This window comes from Aspergillus multicolor, assembly GCF_047715735.1.
Source record: "Aspergillus multicolor strain CBS 133.54 unplaced genomic scaffold BDW74scaffold_11, whole genome shotgun sequence".
Taxonomy (NCBI): Eukaryota; Fungi; Ascomycota; class Eurotiomycetes; order Eurotiales; family Aspergillaceae; genus Aspergillus; species Aspergillus multicolor.
The window spans coordinates 653,611-672,963 of record NW_027395962.1 but is presented as its reverse complement, the minus strand read 5'-3'; the positions used below and the strand labels follow the sequence as shown (position 1 = coordinate 672,963).

Genomic DNA, 19,353 nt, shown 5'->3' with positions numbered 1-19,353 from the left:
CTTTGACCAAGGCGATAAACTCCACCCCAAGTTGGACGAGCTTTGGCCTGACGACGAAATGAGGACAAATTTCACGCGCCCTCCGTACTTAGCATACGCTTCCATGGATGACGTGTCTCGATACCCCAAAGAGCCCGATCTCGGCCCGTTGCCGGGATTACCTCTTTTCGACGGGTCAGAGCAGAGTGAGGTACTCTTTTGCGCGTTTGGGCGGAGGACCCATGACCACCCAAGTATGGTGTATAGAATGAAGAACCTAATGAAACAAAAGAAAAAATGATAAGCCGTTGCAAGAATGATCTTGTAAGATAGACGCACTGCATGACAGATACAGACAAATTAAATCGGTTAAACAATCCCATTAGTTCAAAATTGCAGCCTTTACTACTCCACATCACACCGTGAATATGTACTATTTTCCTCCTCAGAAGTAATCGGGCAATTGGGTGCGAGGATCCTTATCTCACCCGCCTGTAGGAACATATGCAATTTAAATTTGACTTTGATTCTCTACACCAAATGGAGGACGAGCTTACGCTTCTTTCTGGGTATAGGACCGGACCGAACGCAGGCATTCAACCCTGGAAGCTCCAGATTTAGCCAAAGAATCGGGGCCGAATCCACCGAGCCACGCACCAACTTATAGAGAGGCCTATGAATACCTTCAAGCAGCGCCTCCGGGAGCCTTCGCCAACGATTCGCCATGCAGTCTCTTCCAACTGCCCAAGAACCCAAGAAGCGTAGCAATACCGAAGGCGCCAATCATGATTGCAAAGGTAGCCTTGAGTCCAACCATATACGCATCAATGACAAGGGGTACTTGGTCTGGAGAAAAGGCGTCTCGAATCTGGGTCGCCCCAGTTCCAAGGGCGGTCGCGGGGTCAATCTCAGGTAGGGTAGCGGCCAGTTCCTTCAGCAGCTGGTTGTTGAATGCTGATTGAGCAGCTGAGAGGAAGAACGCTCCGCCGACTGTGACGAAGACTGCGAAAATGAATGTGAGACTCTGAGTGCGCGAAACCCGCAGGGAAAAGAACTTACAGTTGATGATCGCTGTAACCTGGGACATGTCCTCCGGCGGGGCATGCACCTGGCCGTTTTGGAGAGCAACCTGGAATGTCCAACCGATTGTGAAGCCGACGATAATCTGGTACCCGATCCATTTGCCCGTTGAAGTATCGGCGTCCATAGTGTAGAGCAGGCCGGACCCGATCGTGCCAAGCGTGCCGCCAACGACCCAGAACAGGGGCACGATGCCAATCTTTGACAGCGCAAGCCCTTGTACGGTGACTGCGAAGGTGAGCGGGATAATAAGCGCAAGCATTCGAACACCGGAGCCGATGGGGCTGGCGTTGTAGACGCTCTGGAAGTAAATGGGAATGTAGTAGAGAGCAATGAAGTATGAACCAGCGAAGAAGAACATGAAGATGGAACCAACCCAGACGTAGCGCTTCAAGAACTAGTTACGTTGTAAGTATCATGCACCATCTTAGAGAGGCACAACTCACCAGCCTCGGAACAATCATCGCGCGCTCCTGCTGGTAGATTTCCCAACCCACAAAGACGAGGGACATGAGGACAAATCCGACCAACAGCCCAATTACCTCGCTGCTCTTCCACGAGTGAGTTTGACCTCCATATTGCAGCGCCAGGATATATGAAATGATGAGACCCATCATCAGACCGGCTCCGACCAAGTCCATTTGCAGCAGTTTCTCCTTCAACGTTGCTTGCACAGGATTAGCACTCTCAGGGGTCGTGAAGAAAATGAACACAGCCACAGCGGCCAGTCCACCGATGGGCAAGTTGATGTAGAAACACCAACGCCACGTCACCTTGTCCGTAAAGGCGCCCCCGATGATTGGCCCTAGCACCGCGGCGATACCATATGTTGCTCCTGCGTAGCCTAACAGTACCGGGCGCCGCTCTGGTGGAGCCGAGAAGGCAATCATACTGAAGACTCCTACGGCGACACCAGCGGCACCGAAACCTGCGATGGCTCGCCCGACAATCAACGTTGTAGGATTCTGAGCGACTCCGCAAACAAGGCTTCCAACCTCAAAGACCAACATGGCTATAAGAAACCATATCTTGATTGGGAAGTATTTGTACAGCTTCCCCCATGTGGATTGGAAGCCACCGAGCGTCATGAAGTATGCTGATCCGTACCAAGAGACTTTGTTCAAGTCCTGGAATTCGTCGGTGATCTTAGGAATGGCAGTACCGAGAATGGTCTAGCAATAAGTGATAGTTAGTACCTGGCGATTGCTTGGGCTGGGGTAGGCGGAACATACGTTGTCAAGGGATGTCATGAACATGCCGAGCATGAGCGACAGGATGATAACAGTCAGACGAAATCCGTGCGGATACTCATCGTTGGACGAGACAGGTGGCGGGGACTTCTCGATGCTTGCCTCCTCTTGGGTGCTCCCTTTGGATTCTGAGGTTGGCATTGTGATGAGATGCGGAGGGTTATTGTTGGGCGGAGGTTGGAAGTGGCTGGTTGTTTCAATGTTTCTCGCAGCAGGACCCAGTGCTGGATTCCATGCTAGTTATAGTCCTATGATCAAGCATGACACCCATTGCCAACAATTTCCGAGTCTGACAAGTAATCTCGGGCCTCAGCTTGAGGCTGTTGATGTAGCGAGAGGGATTCGTCCGAGGCTTGGCTTAGATAGCAGCTGGTCCGAGGACGGCTCGGGTCGATATTCAGGCCAAACAAACCTAACCTCAGACGGCCATCAGGGAGATGTATAGCCCTCGTGCTGAGTCCAATCGCCTAGTCAGGCATAGTGCTCGAAGCGCGATAGTCGCGTATAGAGCACTACTGCTCCCTATACCAGCGGACATGGTCCTTTGATGTGAGAAACAGTGGAGGCGCATCGTGCAGCGCGTAGTTCCTTCTAGAAATATCTCCGCCGTCAACTCCACAGAAGACATTCTTTTCCTTCGAGTAGGACATGGTAAGAGATAAATAGCCAGAAGGTCTCGATGATACAGTGTCCTCGAAATGGCGATATCTCCAGGGATGATGAGGTGAGGAGGGGAGAGGGAAGAGCTGAGCTCGGACGAAAACTCGCTCGTCCGAATCCCGAACTCCGGTCCGCGCACGTGATTAGTCAGCTCGGATCAGCCATCGTCCGCCCCATCGAAACGTCGCCTGCATCATCTGCGCGAAGCTGCCAAACATCCAAATCATCGAATCGATTATTCAGTTCATCAAGGCTCGAATGCCTGAGTCATGCACCCTTCCGTCGCACCGTTGTCCTTATGACTCAGTGTAATCCCCGCCATGGAGGGTCGCTCGGATGAAACGGTAACCAAGGTGCGGAAGGTCCGCAAAGGAACACACAGTTGCAGGGAGTGCAGGCGCAGGAAAGTGAAATGCATCTTTACTTCATCAAATGACCATGTTTGCATTATCTGCCACCGTCGGGGTACAAAATGCGTCAGTCAAGGAGATGTCGGTTTTGAGAAGCGGCTGGAGAGCCCACGCCTGCCGCCAACGCCCGTGTCTGCTCGTTCCATTTCCACCATAGAGCCAGCTTACCGCGCAAATCCGACGAGCATCCTGCTGCAGGCGCTCCCTTGCCCGAGAGACATCGAGATTCTGCTCAGCAAGGTTTCACGATACTCTACACTTTGCTACCAGTCGAACTTCAAAACCTCGTCCCCAACGGAAATGCTCAAGGAGCAGATTCCAATACCGACCTTGCTTCATCCTGAAAAACATCCCGTCTTGCTAGGAAGGCAAATGCTTCTATTTGCAGCGGCATTGCAACACATTGCGCCAACTGCAATAATCAGCGGTCTCACCGAGCATCATCGAGCAATAATGGAACGATTGGCCGAGACGACAATCAGGACTGTGACCACGAATGATGAACTGCTAGGGACGCTGGAGGGCTTGGAAAATATAATCCTTGAAAGCTTCTACCACATCGACAGCGGCAATATCCGACGATCGTGGATCACAATGCGCCGTGCTGTCATGGCTGCTCAACTCATGGGGTTGCATCATCCGGGCCAGTATCGTTTCAAACTCATCAGCGACAAGAATGATCTGGACCCTGCTATTATGTGGGCTTGCATTGTATCGATGGAGCGTGTTATTTCCCTACTTCTCGGGCTTCCGACCAGTACTAGCGACGCCCAGCTCGAAATACGAGACACACATGACAACATACCTACACTCGTGGTGCATCTGACGTCCAGGATCCTTCATCGCAACCAACTTGATGCCTCTCAACAGTCCACCCGCGATCTGACAAAAGAAGTTGATCAAGAACTCATTCGGATGACCGAACAGCTCCCGTCCTCATTCTGGCGCCCACTAGCCCTCGCCGGCCTCGAAATGGATTCGGCAGAAGCATTCTGGGAAGCACGCCGAGCCGCCGACCACATGTGCTACTACATGATCCTGAGCCAGTTGCATCTGCCATATATCCTTTGCCCCAGCAACTCCCCGGACGTTATATACTCCAGACTGTCCTGCCTGACTGCCAGCCGCGAGATCCTGGCCCGACAAATAGCAATTCGTACCTTCAACCCAATTACCGCCTGGACGCGCATGGGAGACTTTTTGGCCCTTACCGCGGGGATGACGTTGATGTTGATTCATATTGTTAGTCATGGCCAGAAGGAGGTCAATAGCGCCAGCCTACTCATACACGAACGTCTAGGAGATCGAGCGAGTGTCGAACAAGCTCTCGACTGCATGAAGTCAATGTCAGAACTACACGAAGACGTGCTCGCCGCCAAATGCGCAGTCATCCTAAAGGACTTGTTGGCAATCGAGGCGGCCGCAGCGCAGGGACGCCGTTCGTGTAGCGCGGAGAATGACGATCGTGCCGAGCTCTCCATCCAAGTGCCGCACCTTGGTACGATGAGGATTGCCCCTGGAGGTATTACCTTCACGCCCATTTCGAAAATGGGACACAATTCTCATTCAGGTGAAGGTGCTGGTGTCACAATCGGCGGTATAGGGTCGATTCGGGTCCAAGGCTTGTCAAGTCCTCCAATTTCGGAACAACATATCAACAACTTCAACTACTGTGCTACAACGGACCCGGCTATGCAGGCACCAACCGCTGTAGCGACCCAACGAAATACGGCCGAGATCCTACCAGAGGATCACTTCTTTTCAACGGATCAGATGTTCCCCGATGCGGCGGCTGGAATGGAGGATTGGGTGTTTCAGGGTTTTGATACTGCGTTCTTCGATACTCTCACGCGTGGTCTCGGGGAGCAGCCGCTGGACGCGCTGACGTGATTCTGGCTCCTTCCTCTGAATACACAGTCATTTCAGCGATGTGGATTCAAGCGCTCTCGCCATATACCGTGAGGAAGGGACAGGTGAGGTCCACAGGTGCGCAGGCAGGTGCGGCCCTGGATCAAAACACCACCTCAACCTCGATAGGCCTTCATGATCCTCGCTCTCCCAGGCAATCCACCACTTCCGTCTACTTGAAACCTCTGCCCCATACGTCTCTGCTCCAATCATGGGCCTCCCCACTCAAACCATATCCTTTCTCGAGTTCGCAGACTTCAACGGCCGAATTGGTCGAGGTCGTACCCAAGTCCGTCAAGTTCGTCGCATTCGGTAACCCCCGTTACCTAGATACTCCCGTCGCTGCAATTAGCACCCGCAACCCCACCAAAGGCCACGTCCTAGCAATCGTGACACCCTTCGGCGCCATCATGAGCGAGTTTGGGCACCTGCCAGCTGATAAGCTCGAGGGCTGAGTAAAGAGCGTCCCGGACGCAACGAGGCGCTCTGCGGAGACACAAACTAGAGAGGTTATTGATGAGTGTGAGAAACACTATTTCTTCTTCCATCGCAAGCCGGTCAAGGCGGTTATAGCGGCTTCTGGCACGGATGGTCGACCGAAGTTTACGGTGCAGCTGGATCAAATCGTCAAGACGTTGACGCAACGGGGCGTCAGGTGCTAATCAAATGCTTCGAGGACGCGAAGAAGGGTTCCTACCCTGACCTTTCAGAACCCGTCAAGGGCTCGGTTTTTGTGGATGGCCTGCAGGAGCCAGTGGCTATTTGGGTGGGGGATGAGAGAGTCACCGGAAATCCTGCTACTGACCTCGCCAAGGGGACCAGTAATCAGCGTGGCACCTGAGTTGAGGAATATGTCATAGCTTCCTGTATGGAGTCGCTGTAGGTCACCGCCGCTGAAGTGTATTCTCCTGGTCATGCTCCAACGCGATTTTCACCCCCTTTATCGCATACTACCTCTGCATTTCCATCTTCGACATCGGCATCTCCTTCAATGTTATATTGCCTAGGGCGACTTGGAAACCTGTAAGCCTCCAAAATAGCAGCTCCGCAAGTCCTACTACAGTCATAGCCACACACCCATCGCCGTGCCCATCGCCGCGCATCGGTCAATTAGTGTCTTTCATCCATAGGCGATTACACTTCTCAGTGTCCCGCACTTGCCCATACAAGCAATCTCGATGCCCAAGTCGACATGGACAGTTACAAAATGGCCATTGCTTCTGGTGCTATAATTCATGCTTTGGTTTGACGGGATCCGGTGGGCTTATTGGGGTTCCAGTGCGGCTGCCTGGGTTGCCGGCGGACATGAACTCCCCGGAAAGAATTCTCCGGAGAGACATAGTCCGGCCAACTCGGCATGCCGACTATATAACGACGACGGCATGTGGCGAATCCAAGCTTTGCCGGACAATGCTTAGCATTCATGTATCAAAGTGTATCGGCTCTCGTGAGGTTAGCCTGGCGTCTTCTGATAGTGGTCGAAGCAGCCCTGCAAGACCGAGTGCAGCTGGATCTGGAGGCTTATTGTTATGCGTGTATGTGATGCATCCATCGGACAATGGGCGAGTCGAGAAAATCCCTCACCAAATGACACCATGGCATCTCATGGACCGTGATAGCTAGGCAGCAGTGATTTCAGCTGGTGGGCTCTGATGGGGTTCCGGAGACAGGGAACCCAGCGTCTAGAGGATGGACAGGGCACCCTGCATGACGATAGTGACGCCTCACTTTGCTTAAGCCCTCCCCTGACCTAGCCCACGTACTGTACAAAGTGCAAGCTGGTCGGGTAATCCGGCACCTGCTCGGCCTTCTCGCCGGGCGAGAGATACTGCAGTCAAATAGCTAGCCTTTCGTTCCATGGGTCCAGGAGAATTTCCTTTACGACTCTGTCCGGGGTCTCCTGTCTCTTCCCTGAACCAATTCATTCGCTCCCTCCTGTTGTTCTTGCTCACCACCGTCTTCAACATGGCGAATCCTGTTCAAGCAAACCTCACCTTCGTGGACCGTATATGCCGTGTGACATGGGGCTGGTTCTCTATTTCGATGAGCACGGGGAGCATTGCGACTCTACTTTACAACACCCCGCACAAGTTCGCCGGGTTGCTAGTCATTGGCAAGATCTTCTTCATCCTCGACATAGCCTCCTACATCTCAATCTGGACCTCGCTCATCACTCGCTTCATATGCTTCCCACATGCCTTCGCAGCGACCTTGCACGACCCCGAAGAGGCCTACCTGATCCCCACGGCCGCACTCGGCTTCGCAACAATCCTCTTCGGCATCGAGGTCTACGGCGTGCCAGCCTGCGGAGCCTGGTTAGTCCGAACACAGCTCGTCCTCTTCTGGATCTACGTCGCGATCGCAATCTGCCTCGCCGTGTGTCTAAACTGGCATCTGTACAAGACGCGAATGGCAACGCGGCAACCCTTCTGGCTTGTTCGGCTACTCCCTTCGTTCCCCGCGATGCTCGCAGGAACAACAGCTTCCCTGCTTACATCCGCACAACCACCCCACTACGCAATCCCCATGCTCATCGCCGGCACTGCACTCCAGGGCTTCGGCTTCATGATCTCCCTCTTCATATTGGCGGAGTATATCCACGGTCTGCATCACCAGGGTCTTCCGCCTATGCGTCGGCGCCCCCAGATGTTCATCGCCATTGGCCCGCCGGCTTTCACAGCCGTAGCATTGATGGGCATGGCCAAAGTCGCGACCTCCAAGTTTCCGGCGCACTTTATCTCCTCCGCTGGATATATCAACGCCGCCGACGTCCTCGTCATCCTCACCCTCTTCGCCTCAATATTCCTCTGGATCCTTTCCTTCTTCTTCTGGTGCCTCGGGTGGCTGAGTATATTCGACGCGCGCGCGGACTGGAAATTCGATATCACGTGGTGGGCGACGGTGTTTCCGAATACAGGTTTCGCGCTGGCAACGATCAAGATTGGGGATCTGTTGGAGTCGGAGCCTGTAAGATGGGTTGGGTCGGCTGCGACGATCATCCAGGTTGCGTTGTGGGTTGCCTGTGCGGGTGGGCATGGTTGGGCGTACTTTACCAAGCGCACGTTGTGGCCCGGGATGGATGAGGGCTTTGGGCCGGATGAGGAGGAGCATGATGTGTATAGGGATGGGGTTGATATGGAGGGGGATGTGGTTAGTTGGAAGACGGGGGAGAGTCATCATGGGCATGAGCATGGGCATACGGCGGAAGTGTAGTTGTGTAGCACGGATACAGAGGTATGAGGAGGTCGCTAGTGGTGATTCTTGTCCAGAAGTTATTCCGCTTTACTTCGAATGAATCTGCCTAGCTCTTTTATTCCTCTTTCTATCTATCTATCTACATACCAAGAAGGAAGTCTTATTGACACACCTAGATGGTTTCACCACTACCCTGCCTACGCTATGTATCTATTGGATCTAAGACAAAGCAAATCATTAATATGATGCTAAACCGCCCATACTATCTATCAACCAGTCTATACATCAATTGCAGGTGGCATCTTCTTCTCCACCCTCGCCTTCTCCAGCTCCTCCACGCCTGTCCTGGTCTCAACATGCCCCTCACGCATCTTCTTATGCCGAATCGAGAACCCCGCAAGCAGCGCAACCCCCGCAATGACCGTATAGAAGATAAACATATTCCTTAGACTGGTCGAGAAGACAGACCGAACAACTTCCCTCTGTCCCTCACTGCTCAACCCTTTAACTACATCCACATTCGCCGCCGCATTTTCACCAGAGAGCTTCATCACGATGCTCTCATCAATACCCGCAGCAAAGAGGGAAGACTGCTGGGATTCCATCCCATCCCGAAACACCACACCCCCAAGAACAATCGAAAAGCTCGTCGCAATGTTCTGCAGGAAGCCCAGCGTCGCGGACGCGGAGGCCGTATCCGCCTGCCGGACGGCATTCTGGACTGCAATTACGGGCGTCTGGAAGAGGAGGGCTGTGCCGACGCCGCCTAGGATCTCGAAGCCCATGATCTTTGCAACGGGGCTTTCCGGTGTAAGGGTGATATACAGTCCTGTTCCGAGCGTCATCAGGCTCACACCGACCCATGTGATCTCCCTGTACCGTCCTAGCCGGTGAAGAAGAACACCAGATAGCATGTCCGTCCCGGCTTCAGTAACCATCATAGGAAGAATCAGCAGACCGCTATTGAGCGGACTAACAGATTTCACAGCCTGGAAGTACAGCGGGAGATAGTACTCCACCCCGAACGAGACCATACCATGCGCGAAAGCCAGTATGAACGGTCCAGTCACAGCCCAATTCCTGAATAGGTCCAGCGGGATAAGCGGGTATCTTGCAATCTTCTTCTCGGCCAGCACAAAAACACCCACCATAGCCACCCCAAGCACAATCAGACATATGACGACGGCACTATCCCAGGGAAACACCGTGCCCCCGAACTCCATCCCCAGGAGGAGCAGCAGCGTCACCGCAACGATACTCAGCGTCCCCGCCCAATCAATCGCATATAGCCCCTGCCTAATGGGTGTGCGGGGGTTATGGACGTCAAGAAAGAAGAAGAGTAGGAACAGCGCCGCGCCGCAGATAGGCAAATTTATCCAGAAGCACCACCGCCAACTCAATTTCTCTGTCAACGCACCACCCAACACCGGTCCCGCGGACCCCGCGACGGCCCATACACCACCCAGCAATCCGAACCACAGCGCGCGGTCCCGGATACTAAACACATCGCTTATAGTAACGATAACGAGCTGGCCTACGCCACCGGCGGCTGCGCCTTGGAGAGCGCGGGACGCAATGAGCGTGCGCATTGTTTCGCTCGTTGCAGCAAGGATACTAGCAGCCGCGAAAAGCGTAACAGAGCACAGGAGAGTAGGCTTGCGTCCGATGATGTCGCTGATCCGCACCCAGATGGGCCCGCTGGCGGCCTTGGACAGGAGGTACGCGGATCCGATCCAGGTGTAGCCTGCGGCGGAGTGTAGGGAGGACGAGATTGAGGGGATGGAGGTGGCGGTTATGGTTTGATCGAGGGCTGTTATGAACATTACGAGCTGGGGTTTGTTAGTTTGGGATAATGTGGTAGTTTTGAGGGAAGAGGGGAGGACGCACGTAGAGGGCTGTTAAGATTGCGGTTCTGCGGCGTCTTGAGCGGGGGCTTCCGGGCTCTTCTGCACTGGGGACTTCTGATTCTGGGTCCGTGACTTCGAAGGGGGCAATTGGAACATCATTGGGGTTGTTATTCTTCTTGTTTGGCGGCTCTCGATCAATCTGAACCTGAACAATCGCGTCCGCATCGTTGGACGGAGCTGGCGCTGCAGTGGAAAAGGCGGTGTTAACAGCACCATTCTCAAGGAAAGGGCCCATCTGCTGGTCCATGGTTCATTTGAAGGCACTTGCAGTAAATCGTCTTTATCTCAACAACCCCGAGGGAAAAGGCGCTTTTAAATGCCGCATTGTGGTGCCAGAATCCTTATCCTTATCGTTATCGCTGCAGCGCCCTTCCAATGACACGAGCACGACATACGATTCCGCCCTTTGACATGGCGGGCTAGAATATTTTACCTAGCGATAATTGTCTCGTGTAGACTGTTGAGGAAGACTGATGTTGCATCACATTGCTATTCTGGTGGGCGCGTAATGATGTTGCGGACAGGACAAGCGATGCTCGGCGAAGATATATTTTGGTGAGCAGTGGCATCTGGGCCGATTGCCGTGTCAACCGTTGGTAGTGCTAAGGAGCGATGAATTCACCATCACAACCCTAATAGGGTTAAAGAAATAGGTTATTGGGAAACCCATTGTCTTCAAAAAAAATAATGGAAAAAAATAAAGCCCGCGATTCAACAATGTGATGTAGATAAATAGCGGCGCTAGATAGACAGAAATCCAGACTAGCGATGGTTCACAGGTCAATTTGGTGTAAGGACGTAATACCGGCCCTCAATATAGATGGCACAACGCGTATGAAAATGAACTCTGCTGCTTGATTGAAATTCAAAATAAGACAGGCAGACATCAAAATAATTATCAACAAGCCTGCTCCCAAGCGAGAAAGAGAATGTGCAATTAAGAATTAAGTATACATTGAACAGCCACGCCCAACTATAAAGTTAGATAGGAACGTCCTCCTAGATTAAATATGTACAACGACTGTACCGGTTCGGTTCGTAAGGGTCGTACAAAGTTTACTCGTCGTAGTCAAGGTGAGTGACGATGCGGACGGGACCAGGAACAACCTTGCCACCAATGCCATCAGCCCACTTGTCCTTCTCCATGTACGCGTCCTGGACCTTCTTCGCGCCGGTCGTGATGATCGAGCAGTTGGTGTCGTCGTGCGCGCACATTTTCATGCCCTGGATGTGCTGGCCAGAGGCTTCGGCCTGGATAGCCGACACATCCCAGCCGGACCAGCCGCCGTTTACCTCGCTGCCGAGGTCGAACTCACCCCAGGTGCAGGAATAGCCGCCGAATTTGTCAGTGGGGAGGGAGTCGCCCTTGGCGGCGCCCCAGGAGCCCTGGGAATTCTCGTCAAAGGCGACGTAGCGGATCTCTTCGGGTTCGAGGGAGAAGGCGACGGCGGAGTTGCCGTACCAGCCGGTCATCTTCATGTCCGGGCCAATCTTGTTCCAGACGACGACGGTCCACTTGTCGGTCTTGGAGCCGTGGAACTGCACGACGTACTTGTACTGTGCGGCCTCCTCGGCGCTGACTTCCTGGATGTTGCTGCCCCAGGGTGTGCCGACGTTGCCGGAGTAGGTGAACTTGTTGCCAGTGATCGACTGCGAGGTGCGCCCGCCGAAGCCCTTGTAGGAGAACTCGCCGTTGGAGGGGAAGTTGGTCCAGGCGGAGTGGTCAACGGAGGTGCCAGTAGGAGCTTTGGTGGAGGTGGGAGCGGCGGAGCTGGATGTGGTCTCTGGCTCAGACGCAGGGGTCTCGGTCGAGGTAGCCGGCGCTCCGGTTTCCGTGGGAATGGAGTTGCTGATGCTAATGCTGATCTCGACGAGCGGGGTTTCAGTAGAGGTAGGAATCTCCGTGGACGACGGGGTTTCGTTAGGGACCTCAGGGATCTCGATGAACGTCGCGGGCGCGGTAGGGGTAATGGAGGACAGAGTGCTGGTGGTGCAGCACTCCCACACGGTCTCGGTCACGTAGACAGGCTCGGAGTCGAAGAACCCGCCGACCTCCTGGGCAGCCTCATGACGGGCGCCGTGTCGATGCTTGTGGGAGCCGTGAGAACGGGCCAGAGCCGACCCGGCAGTGGCGAGAGTAAAAACGAGTGACTTCCACTGCATTGTGCCGGTACGCGATGGAGCAAAATCACATCAACGTCCGAAGAAAGGAGCGTAAACAGCTGGGTTGCGGGGTAAAAAGAGTGACTGGTGTGGGATGGGAAACAAAACGAAAACAAGAGGGGAGGGATCGCGTAATAAAAAGGGAGACGGGGAAGAGGCTGAGGACGAGCGAGTGGGGGCCCCTGGGGGAGCGCAGGAAAAACAAGAAGATGCTCAGCGCAACGCTGGCTTGGTCCCTAGCGCCCAGATCGAATCGTTAGTCGCCCAGATACGAGCTAAACGGTGTGCTAATTAAATGAACCAGCTTTGAAACCAATCGACGCTCGTCTTGAGTCGCGCTGACAAGAACCCCGTGAAACGCCACGCAAAACCCCAAGTCTTGCAGGACGGACCCCTGACCGGTCTTATATCGCGTGTCTGTTGACGTGATTGTTATGTGAGCACATTCCATCCCTGCGTCCTGGATCGCGCCTTGGTGAGCGCATTCCAGCGCCCTTCGGCCTCATCAGCGGTCGGGCCATGTGTCTGCCAATCATTTGGTCTGGACTCGCGAACATCTGGTCCCTGACAGCGACGGTGGACACCGACTCCAGGAGTTTCTTCCCCTTTGGGTCAGTGCTCGCCCCTTGGTTGTTCGTTCCTGACTAGCGTTGCGATCAGGGGGTGGATCGGCGTCCGAGGCGGAAATTAACTTGGCCATGGCGTCTGGGCTTGCGATACGGGCGGGGTTCGAGTCGTCGGAGTATCTGTGACAACGCACGAGTTAGCCCTCGTCTCAGAGGTTTGGCAGTGTCTGGAAATGACACACCCGATTGTAGGGAAGCTTGTGAGATGGCAGAGTTGGACAGGCGATGATTTGTTGTTGGCAACTCGTTGTGGGAGTTTGGGTCAGGAACCCGACCGGTGGGCCGCTGTTGCTTACGTACGCGAACCGACAATTCTGCAAAAAAGCTCCATATTTGATTGCAAGCCACTGTTCATGAGTCAAGATAAACTAGAGTTCCCCATTAAAGATAGATAAGTATGATAGCAATCTGATGAAATCCCTGAATCCGATAAACGCCGATAAACCAACCCTCCATGCCGCTAGTGCTCGATGATTGAACCCTGTCCACTCCCCCACAACCACGCTCAGCGATGACTGTTCACTCCGCCTCACTGTCATACCACATGTCATCCCTGACCTTCGACGCGCCTCCCTCCTCGCTATACACGCGACCGGTCAACATGCTCTTGAACGTCTCCTGCTGGCAATCGCACCACCACGAATAGCGCCCGCCTTCCTCGTACGGGGTGTGTCCTTTCGGGTGGTATTTGTGATCGTACAGTCCATTGAAGACCTTGTTGCGCTGCCGGCGAAGCTCGATCTGCAGGTTTCGAACTGACACCGGATTCTTTTCGACCGCTGCGCACAAGTCCGGGTCGACGGTCGTCTCCAGCTCGGGAATCAGGTACGGGTCGATGAGGCAGGTGTAGTCGGAGAGAAGGAACAAGTTCTTGAAGTCCATGTCCTTTATGCGCTGCTGTCTTGTGGTCTTGTTGACGGTCATCAGCCCGATCAGCTGGTACATTCCGTCCACATAACGCCTTTCCTCTGCCGGCGACAGCTCGTTCGGTGTTTGTGGATCGCGTCGCTCGTAACTCTCAACGAAGATCTTGTACCACTGCAGCAGGCCCTCTCGGCGAGTCGATGATTCCTCGATGATGAGTAGCACTTGTTCAAAGGTGCTGGGTTGAGTGTCTAACGGCAGCTTCCCAACGTCGGCTAACAATTGGCGCAAGGCGGGGAGGTTCGGGACGCAGGCAGGGGTGATCCCGTTGCAGATTGGGATTAGATGCTTGCGCCAAACGGCAGAGAACTGCGTGGAACAAGATGCCAAATTGACGGCGTCTTTGAAAGAGGGAGCGCTCTGAAAGATCTGAACCAGCAGCTCGACTGGCAGCGCTGCGAGGAGCGATCCCTTCGCTGATTCCGGAAGCGCAGTTGGCCGGGTCATGATTGTGTTTGTTTGGCGGAGAGTCTGAAGTGAGGGTTCTCGAAGGTGTTGTTTGTTTTGAGGAGATCAATGAGGGTGACAAGAGCCTGAAAGATGGTTCTCGAAGAATCCAGTCAAAGAGTAGTCGAGAGAAGAAAATGAGTTTGGAAAGTGAGGAAGTGGAAGCGGGGAAGTTGAGGAAGAGACGTCACCAAAGTCAGAAAGTGTTGATAAGGTCCGGGGTGAGGCCTGGAGGTCCCCTCCGAGCCGCATCACCTGACTACGGTAGGCAACACTAGCCAGGCACCAGTGGTATCAGATTCAGACCCTGTGGGGGTAGGAGATGCAAGCGAGGATTCCGATGAGGGGTAAGTGATTATGATGGCAAAGTGTGCTTTGATTGGATTCGCGGGCTGACAGTTGCTTTTCTAAGGACTGAGCCAGCTTTTGACCACGAGTCGGACAGGTGAAGCGTGCTCAACAATAGAACCTTAGAAACCAATGCTATTTTCTAAGCCTATTGCTATTGAGAATATCAAAGAGCAATGTGGCAATTGACAAGAACAATCCCGGAATCCCCGCAGGCCGTCCCTGATGTTATCGCCCACCAATTACAGAAGCGCCGCACGAACAATCCTGCAGAAGTGAGGGGCAGGAGAATTTTATTTGACACATGCCTTAGCACGAGCCAGGATGACCCTAGGCGCTCGAAGCTACCATGCAAATCTGCTCGGCTGTTGTGATACAAGCCTTGTTTCCCATGTGCTCGCGCTGCAGCCTCCAGGAGTCCGGTCATGTCCGGTCTTGGCGATGCGTTTGCTACAGCCTGGGAGAACCCTCGACGCCCCTTAAACACATTAACTCCCCTCTGAATAATTAGAGAGCAAGCGTCTCTCATCGCGAAACTCATCTCCCATCGTTCGCACTTCCCAGTCCAGCATGCCGCCCCCACTAAACGTTGGCCAATGACATGGAAGCTGGGGGTTGTTTCCATCTTGTTCAGAAAGGCTTACATTTTAAAACCCCGCGCGCGCTGCCTTGTGGCCTCAACAGCTAAACCTGCCAAGATACGATCAATCCGTCACTCACTATTGCGCATACTTCCCAAACAGCATTTTCGGGTTTTTCTGTCATTGCACCAACCGGTTTTCCAATATGCGAATATCCCGCAGCTCGTTGCGAAGAGCGATGCGATACGTTGGCGACGGCCGGAGATACTGCGGGCCTAACCCCGGACGTCTCTAGACCTCCCAACATTGGAGAGACCAAGAACCACTTCACGAGCGAACCAATCAAATGATATCGCGCCATCACCATACCGTAGCTCGTTATACAAAACGCCCTTTCCGCGACTATGGTCTCTCGGACCAACGCCTATCGTGGAGGGTCCCCGCCAGTCATTGACGAAATCAGCTCGTATCGAGAGATCGCAGCCAATGCCAGCTTCATCATCAAACCCGAAGCAGCGAATCCGGGGACGCGTTACATGCCACAAAACACCGGACCGAGTCTAGAATACCGCCGCCGAGCGCGAAGAATGCTGGATGGGGATAAACGTGGCGTAGCGGGGTAGCACAGTCAACCACAATGCACAAGGTTCTTACTGTCAGTTGAAGCTGAGCTGAGCTGAGCTACCCCGCGACCCTTCTACTTGCAATTGCGATGGAGGCCGATTGTGGAAATGGACCAGGGTCTACAAGCATAAATATGCTGCTTTCGCCTCCCTGCCCCACAAAGCTGATCTGGCTGATCTGATCCCCACTCCCTCCATACCCACATCCACCCCAGATACCACTGCAGTATACCAAACTGCACAGCCGAACGAAATAATATGTCTCGCGTCTGGCACATCAGCGGCGCAAACACAGGCTTCGGTCTTGAGCTCGCGCTGAAAGCTCTGTCCGAAGGCGACCGTGTCATCGCCGCCGTCCGCACCCCATCAAAGGTCCCTGACAGCCTAAAGCGAGACGACGTCAAGGTCCTGCAATTTGACTTATCATGGTCGCAAGATGAAATGAACGGGTACGCGAAGAAAGCGATCGACGCATTTGGAAAGATTGATGTTCTCGTCAATAACGCGGCTTATTCGTATATGGGCGCGATTGAGGAGTCCGAGTATGCACTTCCTCCCCCTTGCCTACTTTACTTTGTCTACCAAGGGTGAAAAGGAGACTAATGAGCATGTCCAGAGACGCCGCCGTAAAATCCCAATACGACATCAACGTCTTCGCACCACTCCGTCTAATCCGCTCCGTCCTTCCACACCTCCGATCCCAAGGCAGCGGAACAATAATAAACTTCTCCTCCATCGGCGGACTAATCTCCGGCCCCAGCAATGGAATCTACTGCTCGACGAAGTTCGCGCTCGAAGGAATAACACAAGCATTGGCCGCCGAGATCGCGCCGTTCGGACTGAAAGCGCTCGTCGTGGAACCCGGGTATTTCCGCACCTCGTTCCTGAGCGCTGTTACCTCCGGCACGAATATTGCGCCTGCGATGGATGTTTATGAGGGGACGCCGGCGCATGAGGCGCGGAAGGCGTTCTTTGCGTATGATGGGCATCAGAGGGGGAATCCGGTTGAGGGGGTCAAGAGGGTTTGGGAGTATGTTGCTGATGAGGGGCTTTTGAAGGGAAAGGAGAAGCTGGGGAAGTTGCCGTTGGGGAGTGATACCGGTGGTGTGCTGAGGGCCGTTGCGAAGGAGTTGGAACGTACGGCGGATGTGTATGAGGAGGTGTGGAAGAGCACGGATTTTCCTGAGGGAGAGTAAGGTGCTTCCCAGACAGAAACAAATACTCCGGCCATGGCCTTCATTCTTTGGCTGTTCATGTCTGCTTTTTTGTGGTTTCTATTTTCTCGAAGGCGGCTACCTGAGTCAACCAGGCAGCTTCTTCCAAACGCCCTATTGATTTCTGCTCTAAATGATGCCAATATTTGCAGACATAAGTCCGGATCTTACTACCAATCCCAAGAAAAATAGATGGTGAGGAAGCGAAGCAGCCAATCAACATCACCTTGCTGTGCCTCCCCACGGCACAGCCCCGCACAGCCAAAATAAATTAACAACCACACGGCGCCCTGATGATCTTTCTCCTCTTATCCCCACCCCGATTGCAGCTCTCCACCATGGCTTCCTTCCTCACTCTTCCAAACGAACTCTTGCTCTTGATATTCGAGGCCATCACAGAGCACCGTTGTCAGCGGACCATCTGGTCCCTCATCCAGACGAACCGCCGAATCTACGAGCTTGGACGACCACACCTGTGGCGGAACAACGCAGTCCACGGGAACAGCAGTGCCTTACGATGGGCGGTTGAAACCGGGCAGCTCGACAAGATGCAATATGCGCTAGACCATGGTGCGGATGTGAACTCCGTGAACTGGGAGGGCCGAGGGGAAACCCCGCTCATCATCGCGGTTAGGCAGGGACGGCTGGACCTCGTGGATTTCCTGTTGGAGGTTCCCACTCTCAACGCTGACCAGGGGATAGATGTATTCAGTCCAGAAACCAAAGGCAGAACCGCACTCCGGTGGGCTTGTGAGCTTGGACGCCTGGAGATTGCGGAGAGATTGATGCGCCGCCCGGAGGTGCGCATGGACGACGAGCACAACAACATCTTGCTCCATGACGCGGCGGGTCGGGGCGATACCGAATTGATTGCACTTCTGCTGTTGGACCCTGCAATCAATCCGAACCTTCTGACCTCGTATGATTACCTTTACTTCACGCCCTTGATGGGGGCGATATCGAACGGGCATGCAGAAGCCGCCCGCTTACTGCTCGACCATCCGAGAAATGATGTTCACACTCCTAATTCAACGGGCTTGCCAGCGCTGTACTATGCGCTGCGAGCAAACCGTATCGAGATAGTCAAAATGATTCTTGACCGCGGGGAAGATGTCAACCAGGTTTTCTCGAATAATGATACAATGCTCTGCCACGCGGTGGAGGCCGGCAATGCAGACATGGTGTCGTTCCTGCTCTCGCGTGGCGCGGATCCGTCAATAGGCACACCGGTTTGCCTTGCGGCTGAAAAGGACGACCTCCGAATTACAAAGATGTTTGTTGATGAGCCCGAAGTTGATGGATGGCAGCTAGGCTGGGCTCTCCATATAGCTGCTCGAAGCGGATACTATGAACTCACCGAGCTCTTGATGGAACGGGCCGATACCGAAGTGAACCACCGAGGCCTCAAGGACCATACACCCCTGATGGCGGCGGTATCGTGCACTGCATTTCGTGCTCTGGTAATGGCCGAGCGCTGTCTGCAGCCGTTCGTAACTGATCTTCGGGTCGATGTCAATGCGCAAGATCGTGAGGGGCGTACGGCTCTCTGTCTTGCGGCGCAAATGGGACGCAAGGATGATGTCCGATTGCTGCTCCAGCATCCCGCCATCGATGTTAACATGTCGGACAACGAAGGCAATAACGCGATGATCCTCGCGCAGCTGAAGGGCCATGTCGACATTGCGGGGTTGCTAAGGTCAGCGGGTAGGGGTCAGCTTCAGTCACGTTCGAGACCTCTCCGGACCAGAGGTAAGCCCGGAAAAAAGGGGTAACTTCACGAGCAAGAGGAAGATGTATTGGCGCCATCGATACTCGATTAGAATGCTCTCCACAGGGGTTGATAAGACTTCCATGATCACCCTCGAGTGGGCGCGGGTGCGAGTGCGGGAAGAATTATTCCTATGGAACCCTGGAAGTCTGGTCGACCTGAAAAACTCTCGAAACGAAATGAATCCCGTGGGCCCACTGAGAGAGAAAGACTCGTCACGAAGGAGCATCTCTAATTGGGATTGGAAAGCCCGCGGCCGGGAGCTGCTAG

At 53.8% G+C, this 19,353-nt stretch overlaps 7 protein-coding genes across 7 annotated transcripts; 3 read left to right on the top strand and 4 right to left on the bottom strand.

Moving 5' to 3' along the window:
• Window positions 1-371: 371 nt before the first annotated feature.
• Window positions 372-3,046, bottom strand: BDW74DRAFT_185111 (MDR family MFS transporter). Its single transcript, XM_073730968.1, has 4 exons — window positions 2,292-3,046; window positions 1,506-2,231; window positions 1,039-1,456; window positions 372-981 (listed from the first exon to the last, which is right to left on the bottom strand). Exons 1-4 carry the CDS (start codon window positions 2,448-2,450, stop codon window positions 665-667), a joined length of 1,620 nt encoding a protein of 539 aa, XP_073584305.1. The 5' UTR covers window positions 2,451-3,046; the 3' UTR covers window positions 372-664.
• Window positions 3,047-3,059: 13 nt separating this feature from the next.
• Window positions 3,060-5,781, top strand: BDW74DRAFT_185107 (uncharacterized protein). The gene has a single exon (XM_073730967.1). It carries the CDS (start codon window positions 3,290-3,292, stop codon window positions 5,267-5,269), a length of 1,980 nt encoding a protein of 659 aa, XP_073584304.1. The 5' UTR covers window positions 3,060-3,289; the 3' UTR covers window positions 5,270-5,781.
• Window positions 5,782-7,252: 1,471 nt separating this feature from the next.
• BDW74DRAFT_167762 (tellurite-resistance/dicarboxylate transporter family protein) lies at window positions 7,253-8,500 on the top strand (the record flags this gene model as incomplete). Its single annotated transcript, XM_073726729.1, has 1 exon — window positions 7,253-8,500. One exon carries the CDS (start codon window positions 7,253-7,255, stop codon window positions 8,498-8,500), a length of 1,248 nt encoding a protein of 415 aa, XP_073584303.1.
• Window positions 8,501-8,671: 171 nt separating this feature from the next.
• On the bottom strand, window positions 8,672-11,040 carry BDW74DRAFT_17936 (MDR family MFS transporter). Its single transcript, XM_073729447.1, has 2 exons — window positions 10,370-11,040; window positions 8,672-10,311 (listed from the first exon to the last, which is right to left on the bottom strand). The coding sequence occupies exons 1-2, from the start codon at window positions 10,634-10,636 to the stop codon at window positions 8,761-8,763; spliced, it is 1,818 nt and encodes a 605-aa protein (XP_073584302.1). The 5' UTR covers window positions 10,637-11,040; the 3' UTR covers window positions 8,672-8,760.
• Window positions 11,041-12,680, bottom strand: BDW74DRAFT_17935 (uncharacterized protein). The gene has a single exon (XM_073729444.1). The coding sequence runs from the start codon at window positions 12,550-12,552 to the stop codon at window positions 11,446-11,448; it is 1,107 nt and encodes a 368-aa protein (XP_073584301.1). The 5' UTR covers window positions 12,553-12,680; the 3' UTR covers window positions 11,041-11,445.
• Window positions 12,681-13,493: 813 nt separating this feature from the next.
• BDW74DRAFT_152821 (uncharacterized protein) lies at window positions 13,494-15,086 on the bottom strand. Its single transcript, XM_073724430.1, has 2 exons — window positions 14,962-15,086; window positions 13,494-14,896 (listed from the first exon to the last, which is right to left on the bottom strand). Exon 2 carries the CDS (start codon window positions 14,547-14,549, stop codon window positions 13,698-13,700), a length of 852 nt encoding a protein of 283 aa, XP_073584300.1. The 5' UTR covers window positions 14,550-14,896; window positions 14,962-15,086; the 3' UTR covers window positions 13,494-13,697.
• Window positions 15,087-16,359: 1,273 nt separating this feature from the next.
• On the top strand, window positions 16,360-17,625 carry BDW74DRAFT_185095 (SDR family oxidoreductase; the record flags this gene model as incomplete). Its single annotated transcript, XM_073730966.1, has 2 exons — window positions 16,360-16,643; window positions 16,718-17,625. The coding sequence occupies 2 exons, from the start codon at window positions 16,360-16,362 to the stop codon at window positions 17,295-17,297; spliced, it is 864 nt and encodes a 287-aa protein (XP_073584299.1). The 3' UTR covers window positions 17,298-17,625.
• Between the last annotated feature and the right edge of the window lie 1,728 nt (window positions 17,626-19,353).